This window comes from Pagrus pagrus (assembly GCF_965226575.1).
Source record: "Pagrus pagrus genome assembly, chromosome: 5".
Lineage (NCBI taxonomy): Eukaryota > Metazoa > Chordata > Actinopteri > Spariformes > Sparidae > Pagrus > Pagrus pagrus.
Window position 1 is genome coordinate 13730872 of NC_140189.1, and position 15711 is coordinate 13746582.

General features: G+C 40.2%; 1 protein-coding gene across 2 annotated transcripts; it reads left to right on the top strand.

Moving 5' to 3' along the window:
- Positions 1-3525: 3525 nt before the first annotated feature.
- Positions 3526-14478, top strand: LOC311257229 (plastin-3-like). Of its 2 annotated transcripts, none has more exons than XM_084352757.1 (16): positions 3526-3627; positions 7331-7399; positions 7905-8056; positions 8376-8505; positions 8633-8765; positions 8929-9010; positions 9116-9281; positions 9405-9544; positions 9760-9855; positions 10119-10305; positions 10415-10493; positions 10602-10719; positions 11674-11807; positions 12199-12322; positions 12463-12587; positions 13208-14478. In XM_084352757.1, the coding sequence occupies exons 2-16, from the start codon at positions 7339-7341 to the stop codon at positions 13338-13340; spliced, it is 1860 nt and encodes a 619-aa protein (XP_084208883.1). In that variant the 5' UTR covers positions 3526-3627; positions 7331-7338; the 3' UTR covers positions 13341-14478. The 2 variants fall into 2 exon arrangements, with proteins under 2 accessions (XP_084208883.1, XP_084208884.1); XM_084352758.1 differs by lacking the exon at positions 3526-3627 and adding an exon at positions 3646-3785.
- The last annotated feature ends 1233 nt before the right edge of the window (positions 14479-15711 follow it).

Sequence of the window (15711 nt, forward strand, 5' to 3'; positions counted from 1 at the left end):
ATACGTATACTCTTTGTACGCTTATTAAAAAAGTTGTAGGAAGAGAATCACTTCCATCTAATTACTACTACTGGTCCCTCAGTGTTTCTTCTATGTTGTAACTTGATCCTGCACACTAACAGTCCACCCACACAGGTGTATTCACTTGTTGCTGATTGACATGTTCCTCACTCTCCTGTTCGTGTTGTTGCCCAGTCAGACCAGAAAGTGGCACAGCAAATTATTGCTATCTGCCAGTTAGCAAGCGAGCTAGCCAGCTCTGTTGCTCGCTGGATAATAAAGTTCACACAGTATTCAAGATGGACATTTGTACCACAGACTCCTGTCTCATAAACAAATGCAGAAACAGTTCATATAAAAGCTGTCTGGCTTTGTTCTCTCAAAGATCAGCACTCTCAGGGCAGTTTGCTATAGACTCTGCCCTGAATCTTATAACATAAATGACGGTTACGTGGGCATGACACAGCTTACTGGTACACTAAATTGAATGGAGCCATCATTAACGTTATCGGTTACACCTGTGCTTTCCCAAGCATGTCTGCTGTGAAAAGCGGCAGTTGGTCAATGGCTCAGATTAAAGTTTGCAAATGTTGTGAAATCTCTGCAAGATTTACTTCATTTAATTGACTGAATGTTTGCCAAAAGTTAGCTTTGAGCAGCCATCCAATCAGTCAGAATAATACTACTAACATATCTAGAACCGCAAAGAATAGTGAAACTGGTTCGCTGCATTTAACCCATCCTGAGGGAGCAGTGGGCATCTGGGGGACAGACTCTAGATCTTAGCCAGTGCCTTGGTCAAGGTGACTGGCTGGAGAACTGATCTAACATGTTTCATGGTGGGGGGAACTGGACCCCACTGCTTACCAGCGCACCGCTGTGCTGCATGAGTCTGTAAGAAACGTAGATTCACCGAAAATTGATAACACATTTTTAAATTGATTACCAAATATGTTATATAGGTTTTAGGTCCAAAGTGAGTATTTTCAGCTTTTCCTTGATTTACATCACTGTAAATGTAACAACTTTGGCTTTTAGACATCTAAACACATCAATGTTAGCTCGCAGAACATGTTTCATGTTTTAGCTGTTTCCCTGCACCAGCACACCTGATTCAAATGATCAGCTCGTCATCAAGCCCGATAACGACCCATTCATTTGAGTCAGGTGTGTTGGGGCAGGGAAACCTCTAAAAGATGCAGGGCAGGGGCCACCAGGAACAGGACTGAACAACATTAGACAAAGACATGCACTCAATGCCATTCAATGACATCACTGTGTATTCCTCTTTCTAATAGTTAAAGTCAAATCCACAGCTTGGCAGTCGAAGGATTTTGATTTGTTTAAAGGATGACATACTCAGGTTAGGTTAACAGAGCACAGTCGCATTTCCCTTCAAGCTCAACCAAATCCACTTGAACTTCAAATCTACCTGGAGAAATAAAGTGTAGAGAAGTCTGGCATTTAAACTGTCATCAAAACAGGAGGAAGTGACACTTTCCAAACATGAAGAGACATGACTTCCCGTCTAGCTGAAGGGGCATGTGCTGCCTCGCCCTTTTTGGGGCTACATGTCTTAATTAATTTCAGCAACTAGCACCAACCTCATTTAAACTATACTGTATTTATTCACTGTGTTATCATAATACTGTATCATCTTTTTAATTTACTGTTACATCACTGCAGATAGCTGATGTTACAAAGTCAGTTATCAAGAGGCGTGAAAGGTTAAAACAATCAGAAGACAGTGAGCAAGTCTGTGCAGGACACCAACCATACAAATACGTGTCCTAGAAAAATGGCCTTCTGGAAAAGTCTGCCTTGGTTTTTGCCACAGAGGAGGAATTTACTCTGACAAGATTCAGCACATCACCCCAGACACAGAGAGCTATGAGAGGAGAGGGAAGAGAAAATGGGGAGGGATAGGAAGGAAAGGTATGAGAAGAGGAGGAATGAGAGGAGGAGGAGGAGGGAGAAAGGAGGAATTCCTGCGTGTAGAGACTGGCAGCAGCTGAGCTCCGACACCACACCACAAGTTACACTCACTGATAAAGCATGTTTGCAGAATGAACAATCAGTAATCTGCTACTTATTACTATCTGAACTCATTTGAACCTACTTTAACAGACGGTTATACATTTTTAATCTTCGATGTTCGATTGCTATTGTAAAGAAAGGCTTTTATATAAAATGTACAGGTCATATCATTTTGCATCTAAAGAGAAACTAGTAACTACAGTGGCATGTATGACTGCACAGTGTGTCCGCTGACGTGTGCCACACTTGAGTTGGACTTCTTCAGGCTGATCTGCAGATGTGACAGATGAGTGAGGCTCCCAGAGGGACAATGAAGTACTAAACTGAATGAAACCTTGCTCAAAGAGTGGCTAATCAAGCTAATGTAGGCTAGTGCTACCATGCAAAAATAAACAAACAAACTACCAAAACACTTATACTAAGCAGTTTGTTCACAATAAGGATTGTTTGTCCTGCTTCTAGGCCTCATCCATTTAGCTTGGTGGGATCCTGTCACCAACATATGGTTTGTAAGTTAGCACATTAGCTACATAACAAAACAAGCTGACAAATCCTAATGATAACTACAATGGCACTCAGTAGAGCACATACTTCTGCCAAGGCCCAACAGTCCCCTTTTGTACACACTCATAGATGCCAGAGAAATGAACAAAAATCATCCTTTCTCACAATGTTAAAGAAAGGGCAGGAAACAATCCTGGATTGGTGTTTTTAATGCAGATCTGCACCAAAAGTTAATGGGGTCTATTCTGGGCTGAGACCCATCCTCCATCCAAGTATCGTGGAAATTCGTTCAGTAGTTTGTGTGTAATCCTGCTGACAAACCAACCAACCAACAAACCAACAAACCAACAAACGGACATGGGTTAAATGAAGCTAACCTCCTTGGTGGACTACAGACGTTTTGTTCAGCAAGATGATCTTCACAGATTAACACTTTTGTGATTTTCGAAGCGTAAATAAAATCACTAGAAGTAAAAAGCTAATGTTAGGCTATATATATATATATATATATGTATATATATATATATACATATATATATATATATATATATATATATAATTTTATTTATTTATTTATTTATTTATTTTCAGTTTTCATATAGCCTCTTTTCATTTTCTTTCTAATTGTACCATAATAAGCAGCAAACGGTGGCTGAAAAGTTTTTAACCCATTAATTGTACTAGCCTAGCCATTTGGCTATTTAACATAGCGAGCTTTTGTTTAGCATTAGCATAACAATTTGCCATAACCTGATCAATTTTTAAAAAAAATAAAAAATCCTACAGATTTAGCGGATATATTTTAGGAAATATCAATGAACAAACATAAGCTGTTGTTTCCTATGTAAGAACAATGCTAAATGTCAGCCTCCACTGAAGATGTTGATGTTTTTCTTGCTAAGTGCTCAGACATGAGGGCAGCGAGGCGGAGGAGGCTCGGTTGGGAAGGGGGTGGCGCGGAGGGGCGGAGCGGTTCTCCCTGCCGGGCGGTGTCAGCCGAAGAAAACGGGACAGAGGAGCAGCGAGAGGCCGACACAGGGACACATTCCCCGGGTGGTGTTACTGAACTGCAGCAGCGGACTTCAGGTGAGAGGAAGGAGCTTTTAGGGCGTTTTCTCCAGAGTCAGGAGAGGAAGTCTTTGTGTGAGGCTGACCGGAGAGCAGAAAATAGGATTTATAAGTCACTGCGGCACATGTGCTGTTCCTCCATTCAGCAAGAAACACATTTCACTGCTTATCTCAAGGTATGTAGAGAGATACAAGCCAAGAAACGTGCTAACAGTGGTTAAAATGCGCAGTATTCCTGCGGGGTGAAGCGTGTGACATGCATTTAAAAGCTAGTGTGGACACTAGAAACAAACGAAATTCCACCTCATGTTATATATTTTAATGATAGTCACGACTACAAATGCAGTTTTCACTATTTTATCAATACATCTCAATGTTTTATGAATACTATTTGCCATTTATTTTAATTTGCAGTGTGCTAGCTGATGTATTATTGAGAATCCCATTTAACTTTTAGCTAGCTCGAGCCATGTAAAGGTTACAAGCTTATAAATTAGATTAACCTTTGGTCAAGACAATTTGCAGCAAACAATATAAAATCCTGCATGGCCAGTTTAGTTTGTATAAGACGTTTCGTGGTTGTTTCCAGATCAGTGAAGCTGAAGGTTTGCTCTTTTTCTCAATAAATGTAAGGGATGCAGCTGTAGTGTGATTGGCAGACAGTGCAGCAGACACTGTCAGGATGTGTCAGGATGAATGACATGAACTGCATCGTCATGCTAAACACTGTGTGTGTGTGTGTGTGTGTGTGTGTGTGTGTGTGTGTGTGTGTGTGTGTGAGGAATCCATCAGGGACACTCCTTCAGTCATGTGCATCACTGGATGAATAAAATCTGGAGGACAAATTGCATCCAGACATTGCAGGGTCATCGAGTCAATCAACCATATTTTCACCAGATTTTATCCAGATGTGTGCCTGATGACTGATTTATGTTGCTTTTTAAATTTTTTTGTAAATATGTTCGATAAAGGACCAAGAAAACTCATTTAAATCGTGAAATGTATTAGCTGACATTTATCCACCATACAGCTGCAGAAAGCTGCTCAGTATTTCCCAGACATGCTATGCATGATCATGTAATGTTGGTAATACATTCACTGACATAACCTGACTTCTAATTATCTCTATTTCTAACCCATAAAACATAGCAAGGACAAACCTGTAAATCCTCCCACGTGAAGGGCTGTTCTTCCTGTAGCAGTGACATCTGGTGGCAGTAAAAGCATATTTTTCTAAGTGTTATTCACACTGAAAAGGTTGAAGTTAAAAAGATGATATTTGCAGCACCGACACCAAACACAAGCATATTTTAAGATTACAAACAAAACTCAAGTTTAATGCATTTCCAATGGACCGGAAATGCCCTCAAAAATGACTATTACTGTCTGTATTGTTTATACAGGCGTGTTTTGCATTTGGAGGAATACATCTCTTCTTTATTGAAATAGAACAGATAAGAGACATTCAGTAATATGTCATCTGATCACTAGTGTTTATTTATATCGTCACAAGCACACTTAGGAGTGTTCTTGTAGACACTGACGGCCCTGTGATTGCGTGCCTGTGTCTGGCCAACCATGCAACCACCACATTTGCATGTTTAAGCCGCAGGAGCAGAGCCTATTTGTATTTTTTGCTAATGCTGTAACAAGATCGTGCCACATGTGAGAGATTTTCAAAGACACTCAGAGAGCACTACTGATTATGGTGTGGACAGGTGATTTGAGTTCAAACAGAAGGTCAAGAGCAACAGGTTTTTAGTTTGCTAACGTCTCTTCAAAGTCACAGGTGTAAGACTGACAGACATCATTCATCTCTCCAAGTTGGATCTGGATTTCTCATCAGATCAGATCTTTTGATGGATGTCTAAATAGAAAAAAATCTGATTTTGTTATATTCATCTAACAGCTATGAGATGGTCAGTTTCCCTTTTCCATATGATGTTTGGAGCTGGATGCCATGTCTCAGGCTTATAATGCCTGACTTATCTGAGTGGATTTGGCTTCCCAGGCTTGTATTGATTGTCTGTGGATGTAATACATCAAGTTGACATACTGTCTCAGCTAACAGGGCTGTGCTTTCTGCAGCAGAGCGCTCTCTCGGACTAAATCATATAAAGTCATATACGGGCTAATCTAACTATCTCTTACAGTACTGCTAAGACTGTATTTGTAGGCCAGTATTTTCTGTAGGATTATGTGATGTATTGTGTGATGTGTTAAGCTGCCAAGCAACTACAGAAAGTAACATCCTGGTCAAGATTTGCTAGGATTTATTTCTTTTTACTGAAGACATCTGCATGCTATAACAGATATATTCAGCTGCTACCTCATTTCATTAGCCTTGTGGTGGTATTAAATGGTCAGCTTGCCCAGATCACACAATACATTTCTCAATTAGATGCATTTGAGGAAGTTTTGAGCTTTTAGCTCACTACAAATGAAGGGAACCAAAGTATGGACAGAGATGGAAAGCTGGTGTTTTGCCTTGGCAGAAAATAATTGACAGTTCACAGTGATGTCTGTTGCTTACCTGTTTTTTGATTATTCACATTTTTTTTGTGGAAACGACTACTATCCATTATTGTTTATAATCATGATTGTCATTTGCAAGTGGAAAAGTTTTTTTGGTTTTTTGGATGGGTGAAGAGATTCATTAACCTCTCAGCAGGGGTGGGCGATCTGATGATTTCAGGTGGTGATAGATCTCGAAGGTGTCCACAGGTGTCCTCTTCAGGCGAATTGTAAAAATCTCGATATTTAATGTCCTCTTACTTCTGTTTCCCAACTTCACATAGGCTCACTGACTAGTACATCCACACAATTCAAACAGACCGACAGATGGATGTAGCCGACAAGTTGGCTGTGCCGTACTGCAAATAATGCAACATCAGTCATAGTGAGCAACATGGAGGATGAGGTGCTTGTGCCAAAAACGAACTATCTTGAATGCAATATTGTGTTCGAATGGTAGAAATGGAGAAATTATTAGACGTTTTCAAGTCTGGCGAAAAGATCACAATTCAGATAGTGGCTCGTGATTGCGATCAAAAAGATTGTGATATTATTTTTTCCCCAAACTGCCCGTCCCTACCTTTCAGCTATTGTGGATGTAAATATGTGGATCAATTAATACCTGTTTTTATGCTAGAGAGATATATTAAACATTTATCCTTTCTACATAAGCTATATTACAAACCTTTTACCCTCCATTACAGAGCCATATTACACAAATCCATTAGAATTTATTAGAGTCTCACTGCTGATATAACTGTAATGCTAAATGGGTTTGTGAAATAGATCAGGCTACTATCTGTCTCCCTGGCTGAGTTAACAGAGCTGTAGTGCTTCAGAGCTTTAACCTGCCTCCAGGCTGACCCAAGCATTCGCCAATAAATAAAATGATGAACACGTTATGCTATCATCTCAGAGACCAAGCTAACAGAGCCTCGAGCCATCCTTTATTTATTTTGGACAGGAAATGGGGGAGAGAGAGACGGGAAGACATGCAGCAAAGGGCAGCAGGTTGGAATCAAACCTGGGCCGACTGCTGCCTTATTTTAGAAGAACTAACTGTAACTTGAGCGTGCAAACAGGCCACCAGGTCATAAACTGGTCATTTTAGGCGATTTCTTGAGTGCAAGAGAAACCGACTATCACTCGCTAAAACTGTATTAAAGTACCTAAATGCTGCATTTTCTTCTGCCGTTCTGTTTTAAAGGTGTCAAGATGGCAACAAAGGTCAGCCCTGAGGAGATGGAGGAGATCACAGAAGGCTTCCAGAAAGTGGGTGAGTACATACATACCCATCGGTGATATATTAGACCAAGAGAGGTCAAGCAGCTGACAAACACATGTTTTCATACACTGTGTGTGCTCCATCTGACAGACAGATGTTTCTCTTTGGAGTTATGGAAAGAAATGAAACCTTTGATACACCTACAGTTCAGTTATTGGAGGAATATTTTGCCATTTTGGAAAATTTGATTGATTTTCTTGCCAAGAATGAAAAGAGAAGGTTGATACCACCCTTTTATCTGGGCGTTAAATGTGAATTATGTATTATTTATTATTATTTATGAATTCTTTTTGGTTTTGTAAGCCATACTTTACTTTTTAAGTCTCCAAGCTTAAGATAAAAGAACCCCAGTACAGACCAAATCCTGATAATGATGCATCAATCACACATAGAAAAGAGCAGCATGGGCTCCAAATAAAACATTGCTTTAACTTTATGTCTCCCCCCTCCCCCCCTCCCTGTCCCTGTTCCTGTTGCCTCCACCCCACTCCTCAAGATGTCGATGGTAATGGGTACATCTGTGCCAAAGAACTCAGTAATCTCTTTCAAGAGGTGCGCTGTCCTATGGCTGGATACCAGATCAGAGAACTCCTTAAGAAGCTGGACAAAGACAACGACAGCCGCATCGACCTGGAAGAGTTCAAGGCTGTAGGTAACATTAACTAACTAACTAACTGACTAACTGACTGACTTAATAAGTAACTAACTAAACCACAACTCACATCTTTCCTAACAGCTTACTAACTACCTATTGATGACTAAATGAATAATGGTTGATTGATATTTAACTGACCAGCTATCTGATTGATGATCAATGCTCACACTGTGAGCACTGTTATTGCTGATGTATGGTCAGTGACTAAATGACTAAACCAACTGACAGAGTAGTTAACCATAATTATTAATCAGTATCTTAACAAATATCAGAATTAGATTGACTCCGGTGTGTTTTTGTGTGCACATTCAGATTTACCAGGATCTGAAGAACGAGGAGTACGCTCAAAACTTCAAGAAAGCTCTCAACAAGAAAGAAGGCATCGTAGCCATCGGGGGCACCAGCGAGATCTCTAGTGAAGGAACTCAACATTCAATCTCTGGTTAGTAAAGCTACATAACTTGTCTTATTACAGAGTAAAACTAATACCTACACGATTATATCAGGATTCACTGTCCGATGGTATCTAAGACAGAAAGATCTTGACACTTGACTTCACTGTATTTCAGAGCAGGAGCGCTTTGCCTTCGCCAACTACATCAACTCATCCTTGGAGAAGGACCCAGACTGTCAAGGAGTCCTGCCCATCAACCCCAGCACTGAAGCTCTGTTCAAAGCGGTAGCAGACGGCATCTTGCTTTGGTGAATATTACCAAGACACATTTGACTTAAGCATATTGATCCCTCACTTTGATATTATCTGTACTTTTCCTCCAGCTCTGTCTTCAACTTTAACTAGTATTCACTGTTTTAAGGCATTGTAAAAGTTCAGCGTGCTATTAAGTTTTCCTTTGTGTTTTTGCAGTAAACTCATCAACCTCTCTGTTCCTGACACCATTGATGAGAGAACCATCAATAAAAAGAAACTCACACCTTTCACCATACAGGTTAGTCAGTTTCTCAACTAGTGGACAGTTGTATGTCTATGGCCTCTATCGTCACCTGTTTGGTTGTTTCCTCCTGACTTTGTGCATCTGTTTTCCCCCCAACAGGAGAATCTGAACTTGGCTCTGAATTCAGCCTCTGCCATCGGCTGCCAAGTCGTCAATATCGGAGCTCAGGACCTGAAGGAGGGCAAACCTCACCTGGTGCTCGGACTCCTCTGGCAGATTATCAAGATAGGACTGTTTGCAGATATAGAGCTGAGCCGCAATGAAGGTATGTACACAAACACATGCTTTCGCAATGGAATAAACAATAAAACATGCAAATAACCTCTCTCCTAAGAACATATTTAGCTTTAATTAACATTCTGCGTCATGCTTGTGTTTGTGTATGCAGCTATAGCAGCGTTGTTAGAGGAAGGGGAGAGTCTGGAAGAGTTGATGAAACTCAGTCCTGAGGAGCTGCTGCTGCGCTGGGCCAATTTCCATTTAAAGAAAGTTGGAATGTCCATATCAAACTTTTCTGGAGATATTAAGGTAAAGAAATGTTGGTGGAGTGCCTGAACCTCTTACAGTATTACAACTGAAACCATGAAATAAACAGGTTGTCAGACAGATTAGTTCTATAGCTATTTATTATGCAGAAAGTTACATATTGTGGAGTATAAATCTGTCTCATGTGGTGGGAATAACTATCAGTGTGGTTTGGTATTTTGTCATATTTCACTAAGTGTCTATCTGTGCATGTGCAGGACTCCAAGGCGTACTTCCACCTGCTTGAGCAGATTGCTCCAGACGGCAGCAAAGAGGACGCTCCGCGGGTTGAGGTGGACATGACTGGTGTTTATGTGAGTTCATAGAGTTATAGCTTGAATATGCCACTTTTTATCTTAAGACTGCAAAGTGTAATGCACTTCAACTGAACTATCAAAGGGATGAGGTGCAGGTGGAGAGAGGCGAAGAAACACAGGTGAGGGTAATGAGTGGGCGAAAAACAAGAGGGCAGGGAAGGAGCTGATACGCTGGGGGAACGAAGGTGATCCAGGGCAGATGTGTGGAGACATGAGAGCCTGTTTTCCTTAACAAAATGTAAATCTGTGTATGTCACCAGGAGAAGGATCTTATGAAGAGAGCAGAGTGTATGCTTGTGCAGGCCGACCGCCTCGGCTGCCGACAGTTTGTAACGGCTACTGATGTCGTGTCCGGAAACTCAAAGCTCAACATGGCCTTTGTGGCCACGCTGTTCAACAAACACCCGGCACTCACCAAACCAGAGAACGAAGACTGGAATCTGCAAAGTGAGCAACGATGAATATTCTCTCTCACGCACATACTTTCACAAATGTCCAGTAAAACCCTGCTGTGTGTGTGTGAAGCTAATCTGCCTCCCACATTGTCTCCCTTGAGGTGAGACCAGAGAGGAGAGGACGTTCAGGAACTGGATGAACTCTCTCGGAGTGCGTCCACATGTTCACCATATCTACGGGTCAGTGCCTCTCGCTTGCTGTAGTCATCATTTCTACTGTTTGTTGCCACGCTGATCAACAATTCACTCATTCAATCGATGCCTGTGTGTATGTGTGTCTTAATGCAGAGATCTGCATGACGCCATGGTGATTCTCCAGCTTTATGAAAAGATTAAGGTGGAAGTGGACTGGGACAACAGAGTCAACCTCCCTCCATTCAAGGGAGGAGGAGGACATATAAAAAAGGTAAATTAACAAACTGCTAAAGTATGTATCGTTTAAAGAATGGGTTTGCAACCTGCCATGAATGAAAAAGAGTCTTTGAAATGGTAGAAATCTCATTTTCATATATAAGGGATGCACAATAATGGATTTTTGCAGATATTTGATATGCAGATTTTTGCACATTTGGCCAATTGTCGATACCAACATTGATATACGCACATATTTTTCATGACTTTAACTCTTACCCCTTGATTCCACTGGGCACGTCTCTGTATTTTTAAGAATTTTTGGGCTTCTACCATGGTTGAGTAGGTTACACAGTTAAGTCACTTCATTATTTGACTGTTTTAAATCTGCACAGGGTGTTTTATTTTGAAAATTGAGCAGCTGCATTATGCTGTTCCCCTGTTCGACTTCCTGTCTGGCTCGATCTGCTCTGTACAGATTGACGTGGTCGCGGTCTGCTTCTGTCAAAAATAGACTTGTCGTGGATTCACTGCTGAGCAGAGCTGAGAGCCGCTTCTGGGACGCATCCGGTAGAAACTTGAGCATTGTATAGAATGCGCGATCAGCTCTGGTGGCTTTAAAGCAGCTGAGACGGGCCCGGGAGAATCTAGGGGTTATTGCGATGGTCCACTAGCAGATGGAGACGTACAATGCTTTTAAAAATGTACACATCCCCTGGGATAAAAAATGACCTGGTCAACAGTTCATGTCGTGTGCACATAATTAAGGCGTCATCTTATCGTCCTGTCATATCGGCAGAAATGTTCATTTCAGGCCAGTATGTTACTTTGAAGCCTCTATTGGCAAATACTGACTGTGTGCTGACATTATCGTGCATCCCTATCATATATATTTGTAAATCATATAAACAAAATATTTATGTACATCCACATGTAACTCTTTCACTCAGTCTCACTCTGAACAACTGAGTTTACCGTAAAATAAACTAACTTTGTGTGTGTACGACAGATTGAAAACTGTAACTATGCTGTGGAGCTGGGCAAGAAAAAAGCTGGTTTTTCCCTGGTGGGAATTGCCGGACAGGACATCTACGATGGAAATGAAACTCTAACCCTGGCGCTGGTGTGGCAGCTGATGAGGAGGTGACCTTGGCTTAATAGTCATTACTTACAGTCATTATGTGGTAACTCTGAGATGTTAAAAAAAGACTCTGGATGTTTGAGCTGTTATACAGCCTAGAACAGGGAGAGGGGGCTGTTGTCACATCACACAGTGAAGGCTTTCCCTGTTTCTGTCAGTGAAGCATAGAGAAAACATGTACACCCAGTAATACACCGGGGAGGGCAAGGTGAGAAGATTGATCCCCAGGCTACCTGTCATCATGGTTCAGTTATTTACAGTAATTATGGCAAGGTATTCTGCTGCGCCATAACTATGTAACTACCTCATTGTACCCCAGGTTCAATACTGCATTAACAATATATATGATTTAATTGTTGATAACCATACATTTGTCTTGTCCTCTATACACAGGTACACTTTAAATGTTCTGGAGTTCCTTGGAGAAGGAGAAGTTGCAGGAGATGATTTGATAGTTTCATGGGTCAACAAGACTTTGTCTGAGAATGGCAAGAGTTCCTCTATCAAAAGCTTTAAGGTGACTTTAACTTCACATATGTTTTAGATTACTTACCTGTGTTCAGTATCATTGTTTGAAGAGAAAGTGTGAGTTTTTAATCCTTCCTTAGCAAAGGAGTATACATGTGTGATCTGATGTGTGTGTATCCCTCTGTTCAGGACAAATCGATCGGTACCAGTATTCCAGTTCTGGACCTGATCGACGCACTTCAGCCCAACAGTGTGAACTTCGAGCTGGTTAAAGCAGAAAATCTGTCAGACGAAGACAAACTGGACAATGCCAAGTAATCACCCTCCTGCTCTCTGACAGTTTGTTTATTAGTTAGCATTATGTTTGTGTCTAAATCCTGAGCATGCAGCGGGACGTTTACAGCACAGGAACAATCTATTGTAAAGACATGAATGACATTTTGTGAGATGGTTTTCTTGCTTCACCCGAGTATTAAAGTCTGCCACAATTCCAGCCGAAATGGTCGCTAGGGAAGTTATTATAAAGCTTATTATTATACACTTACTGTGTGTGGATAATGGCAAACTAGAACGGTGATTTATCGAGCAAAAATACATTTTATTTACAAAAATATTTTACTTGTGTCAAAGTCCTGAGTTTGCAGTGGGACATTTTGAGCAAATATAAATCCACACAACTAGTAACAAAAAAGTGCTAAATTAATTAAATGTCAGACATAAAACATCAGAGAACACTGATAAAAAGGTTACAAATGTGACCTTCAGAGACCTCAGTAATGTGGATAAAAGAGTGACGATAGAACACAATGTCAAACTGAAATAAATTAAATTTTTACATTCACATTTAAAATACATCTGCTGCATAAACAAGTAACTGGAAAAAAGATCTAATACATTGCTTAGTGATCCTAACTGTGACCCTTTCCTGCACCAGGTATGCCATCTCCATGGCGAGGAAGATCGGAGCCAAAGTCTACGCCCTGCCTGAGGACTTGGTGGAGATTAACCAGAAAATGGTGATGACCATCTTCGCCTGCCTGATGGGGAGAGGCATGAAAAGGGTCTAAAGGAGACACACATCCACTTGTTACACACGCACATGCACACACATACTGACTTACAGACTGTCTTCGCCTTTGTTTGAATGGATGAAACATGAAGAGAGTGAACATGAATGAATTGTCTGCTATTTTTAAAGTGGTTATTCACTGTTAGCAAAGATAGAAGTGTCACTTTATTCATCTGTTCTGCATTCAAAGGTTAGAAAACAAAAATGAACATAACACAAGATAAAAATGACTAGTGATCTTAGAGCTTCAAAGAAATGAGTACCGTCTAAATGGTTGGACAGTTTGCAGTGAAGTGAGACTATAACGTGCTAAATATTTGGGGTTGTGGGGTTTTTCTCGATCTCAGTTTTGGTTTGGGTCGCTTCAATGAGTCAACTTCCCATTCTGCACATAGGTATGAATACAGGTGTGAATGGCAGTGCATGCTGGGATAGGTTCCCGCCCAGCTGTGACCCAATGAGGAGTAAACCTATTAAATGAATACAAGGTTCTGTTTCTTTAATTGTAAAGGCTGTGACACATGAGAAACACATGAAGACAACGACTGTGTAACATCAAAAAATTCAAGGTAGTTATTTTTGTAGTTTTTCCTCAACATTTAAGGTTTGTTTTAATCTGTAACGAGACTCTGCTTAGAGATCCCTGTTTGCTTTCCCCAGCTGCATTGCCTTAAAGTTTCCCATGTGTCACAACCTCATGATATGCCGACTAAGTTCTGCTGTATCTCCCAACGTGCCAGCCAATTCACAGTGTGAGCATTTATTGTAACTAAGCCATACTCTGATATAATTTACTAAATACCTTTGGGCCTTTTTATATGTGACCAAAGCTGTGCTAGATCACTGGCAGTTTGTGTCTTAACACAAGTAACTGTAAAACTGAATACCTTAATTTGTTTTGTTAAACTTGTGGATTGGTTATCCAGTTTTGTTGCTGCTGATGTCAACATTCCAGTACCGATGGGTTCTCTCCTTTATCCCAAATGTTTCTCAGTAAAGACTTTTCCAATCAGCTGTTTATCTTTCTCAGCTCCTTGGAATGCAACTGATATACAGCTTTACATGACAGCAATACTTTGAAAATCCGGTGTGTACAATCAGATCAATAATGTTAAATAAAAGCATTTTTTCATAAATTGTTTGTTTTCTGTTTATTTATGTTCTTTTTATGTACCATATGCTACCTGGATAAAGACTTTATCACTAATTATAATTAATGAATCGAATCGATTCAATGCAATTTAAATGAGAACTGGAAAATCATAAAAAAACATAATAAAATTTGCCAATTGAGAATTATTTTCTCTTATTTTCTCCTTGGAAAATTTAAAGCCCATCGCATCACAGATGACATATCAATTCAATATATCTAAAATTAAATAAAACCTATAATTTCTTAATCATCAGTTATTTTGGTGGCACACTCGAGACTCCATCGCCCCACACCTTATTGTTTTCAATCTAATTCATTCAAAGTCAATGGAGTAGTTCAACATTTTCACAATACAATCACTGTTTCCCACCTGTGTCTAGTGATTATGCTAAGCTAGGCTAATTGCATCCTAACTTCATCTTTGTACTTCCATTAACATGAGACTGGCCTTATATCCATCTAAAAGAAAGCAAACAAGTGGTAGTTTCCTAAATTGTGATCTATTCCTTTAACTCACGTGTTAATGTTTGGCTTTAACTCATTTGCCCAACAACACAGTTTTATACAATACATGTAGTAGGCAGATTTTACAGACTGCATTTCTGTTATTTCTCATCATTGAAGACTGCTAATGCTATCTTGCAAATTTTAGACCAGTTGCCTATATATATATATAGATATTGCTCTCCGCCATGCCTGAGGTAAATATCAAGCTGTTTAGCTGTTAAATGCTCCACTATGTTCACTTGCTAGCTGCTAATTTTGTGTACAGTTCACTTTTTAGAGTAGGCTGTAAAAAAGAAGTTAGCGGCTAGTTTGTAGCCTAGAAAACCAAAACAATGAGCTGAAAGCCGATAAATAACAGTAAAGCTGCGGGTAACTAAACTGGGAGACAAGTGTCAGTGAATTCCTCACTAGAAGCAAAACATTTCACAACATTTTTGCCAGTGTTAATATAATATTGATAAGTGCACTGGTTCATTATAACAGCTTTTTTCTCAAGATTAGCTTTGTAGTTAAGCAAGAAACAAACAGTAATCAGTGTTGCGAGGCAGCTGAGCCTGCTGGAAGTGCACTTATTTTAATTCAGCCAATCATGTGTCATTCAGTCCAAAAGAAATTACTTGCAATTACCCCGCACGCGCTTTAATGTACCATGTGTGCACCAGATAGCGCTCAGAGCACATTTCAACACATTCCACCTCAAACTATTTAT

Coding starts and splice junctions, on each gene's coding strand:
- LOC311257229 (XM_084352757.1), top strand. CDS start 7,339: ATGGCAACAAAGGTCAGCCCTGAGGAGATGGAGGAGATCACAGAAGGC. Junction 11,808..12,198: donor GTGTGGCAGCTGATGAGGAG/GTGACCTTGGCT, acceptor CTCTATACACAG/GTACACTTTAAATGTTCTGG. Junction 12,588..13,207: donor GACAAACTGGACAATGCCAA/GTAATCACCCTC, acceptor TTCCTGCACCAG/GTATGCCATCTCCATGGCGA.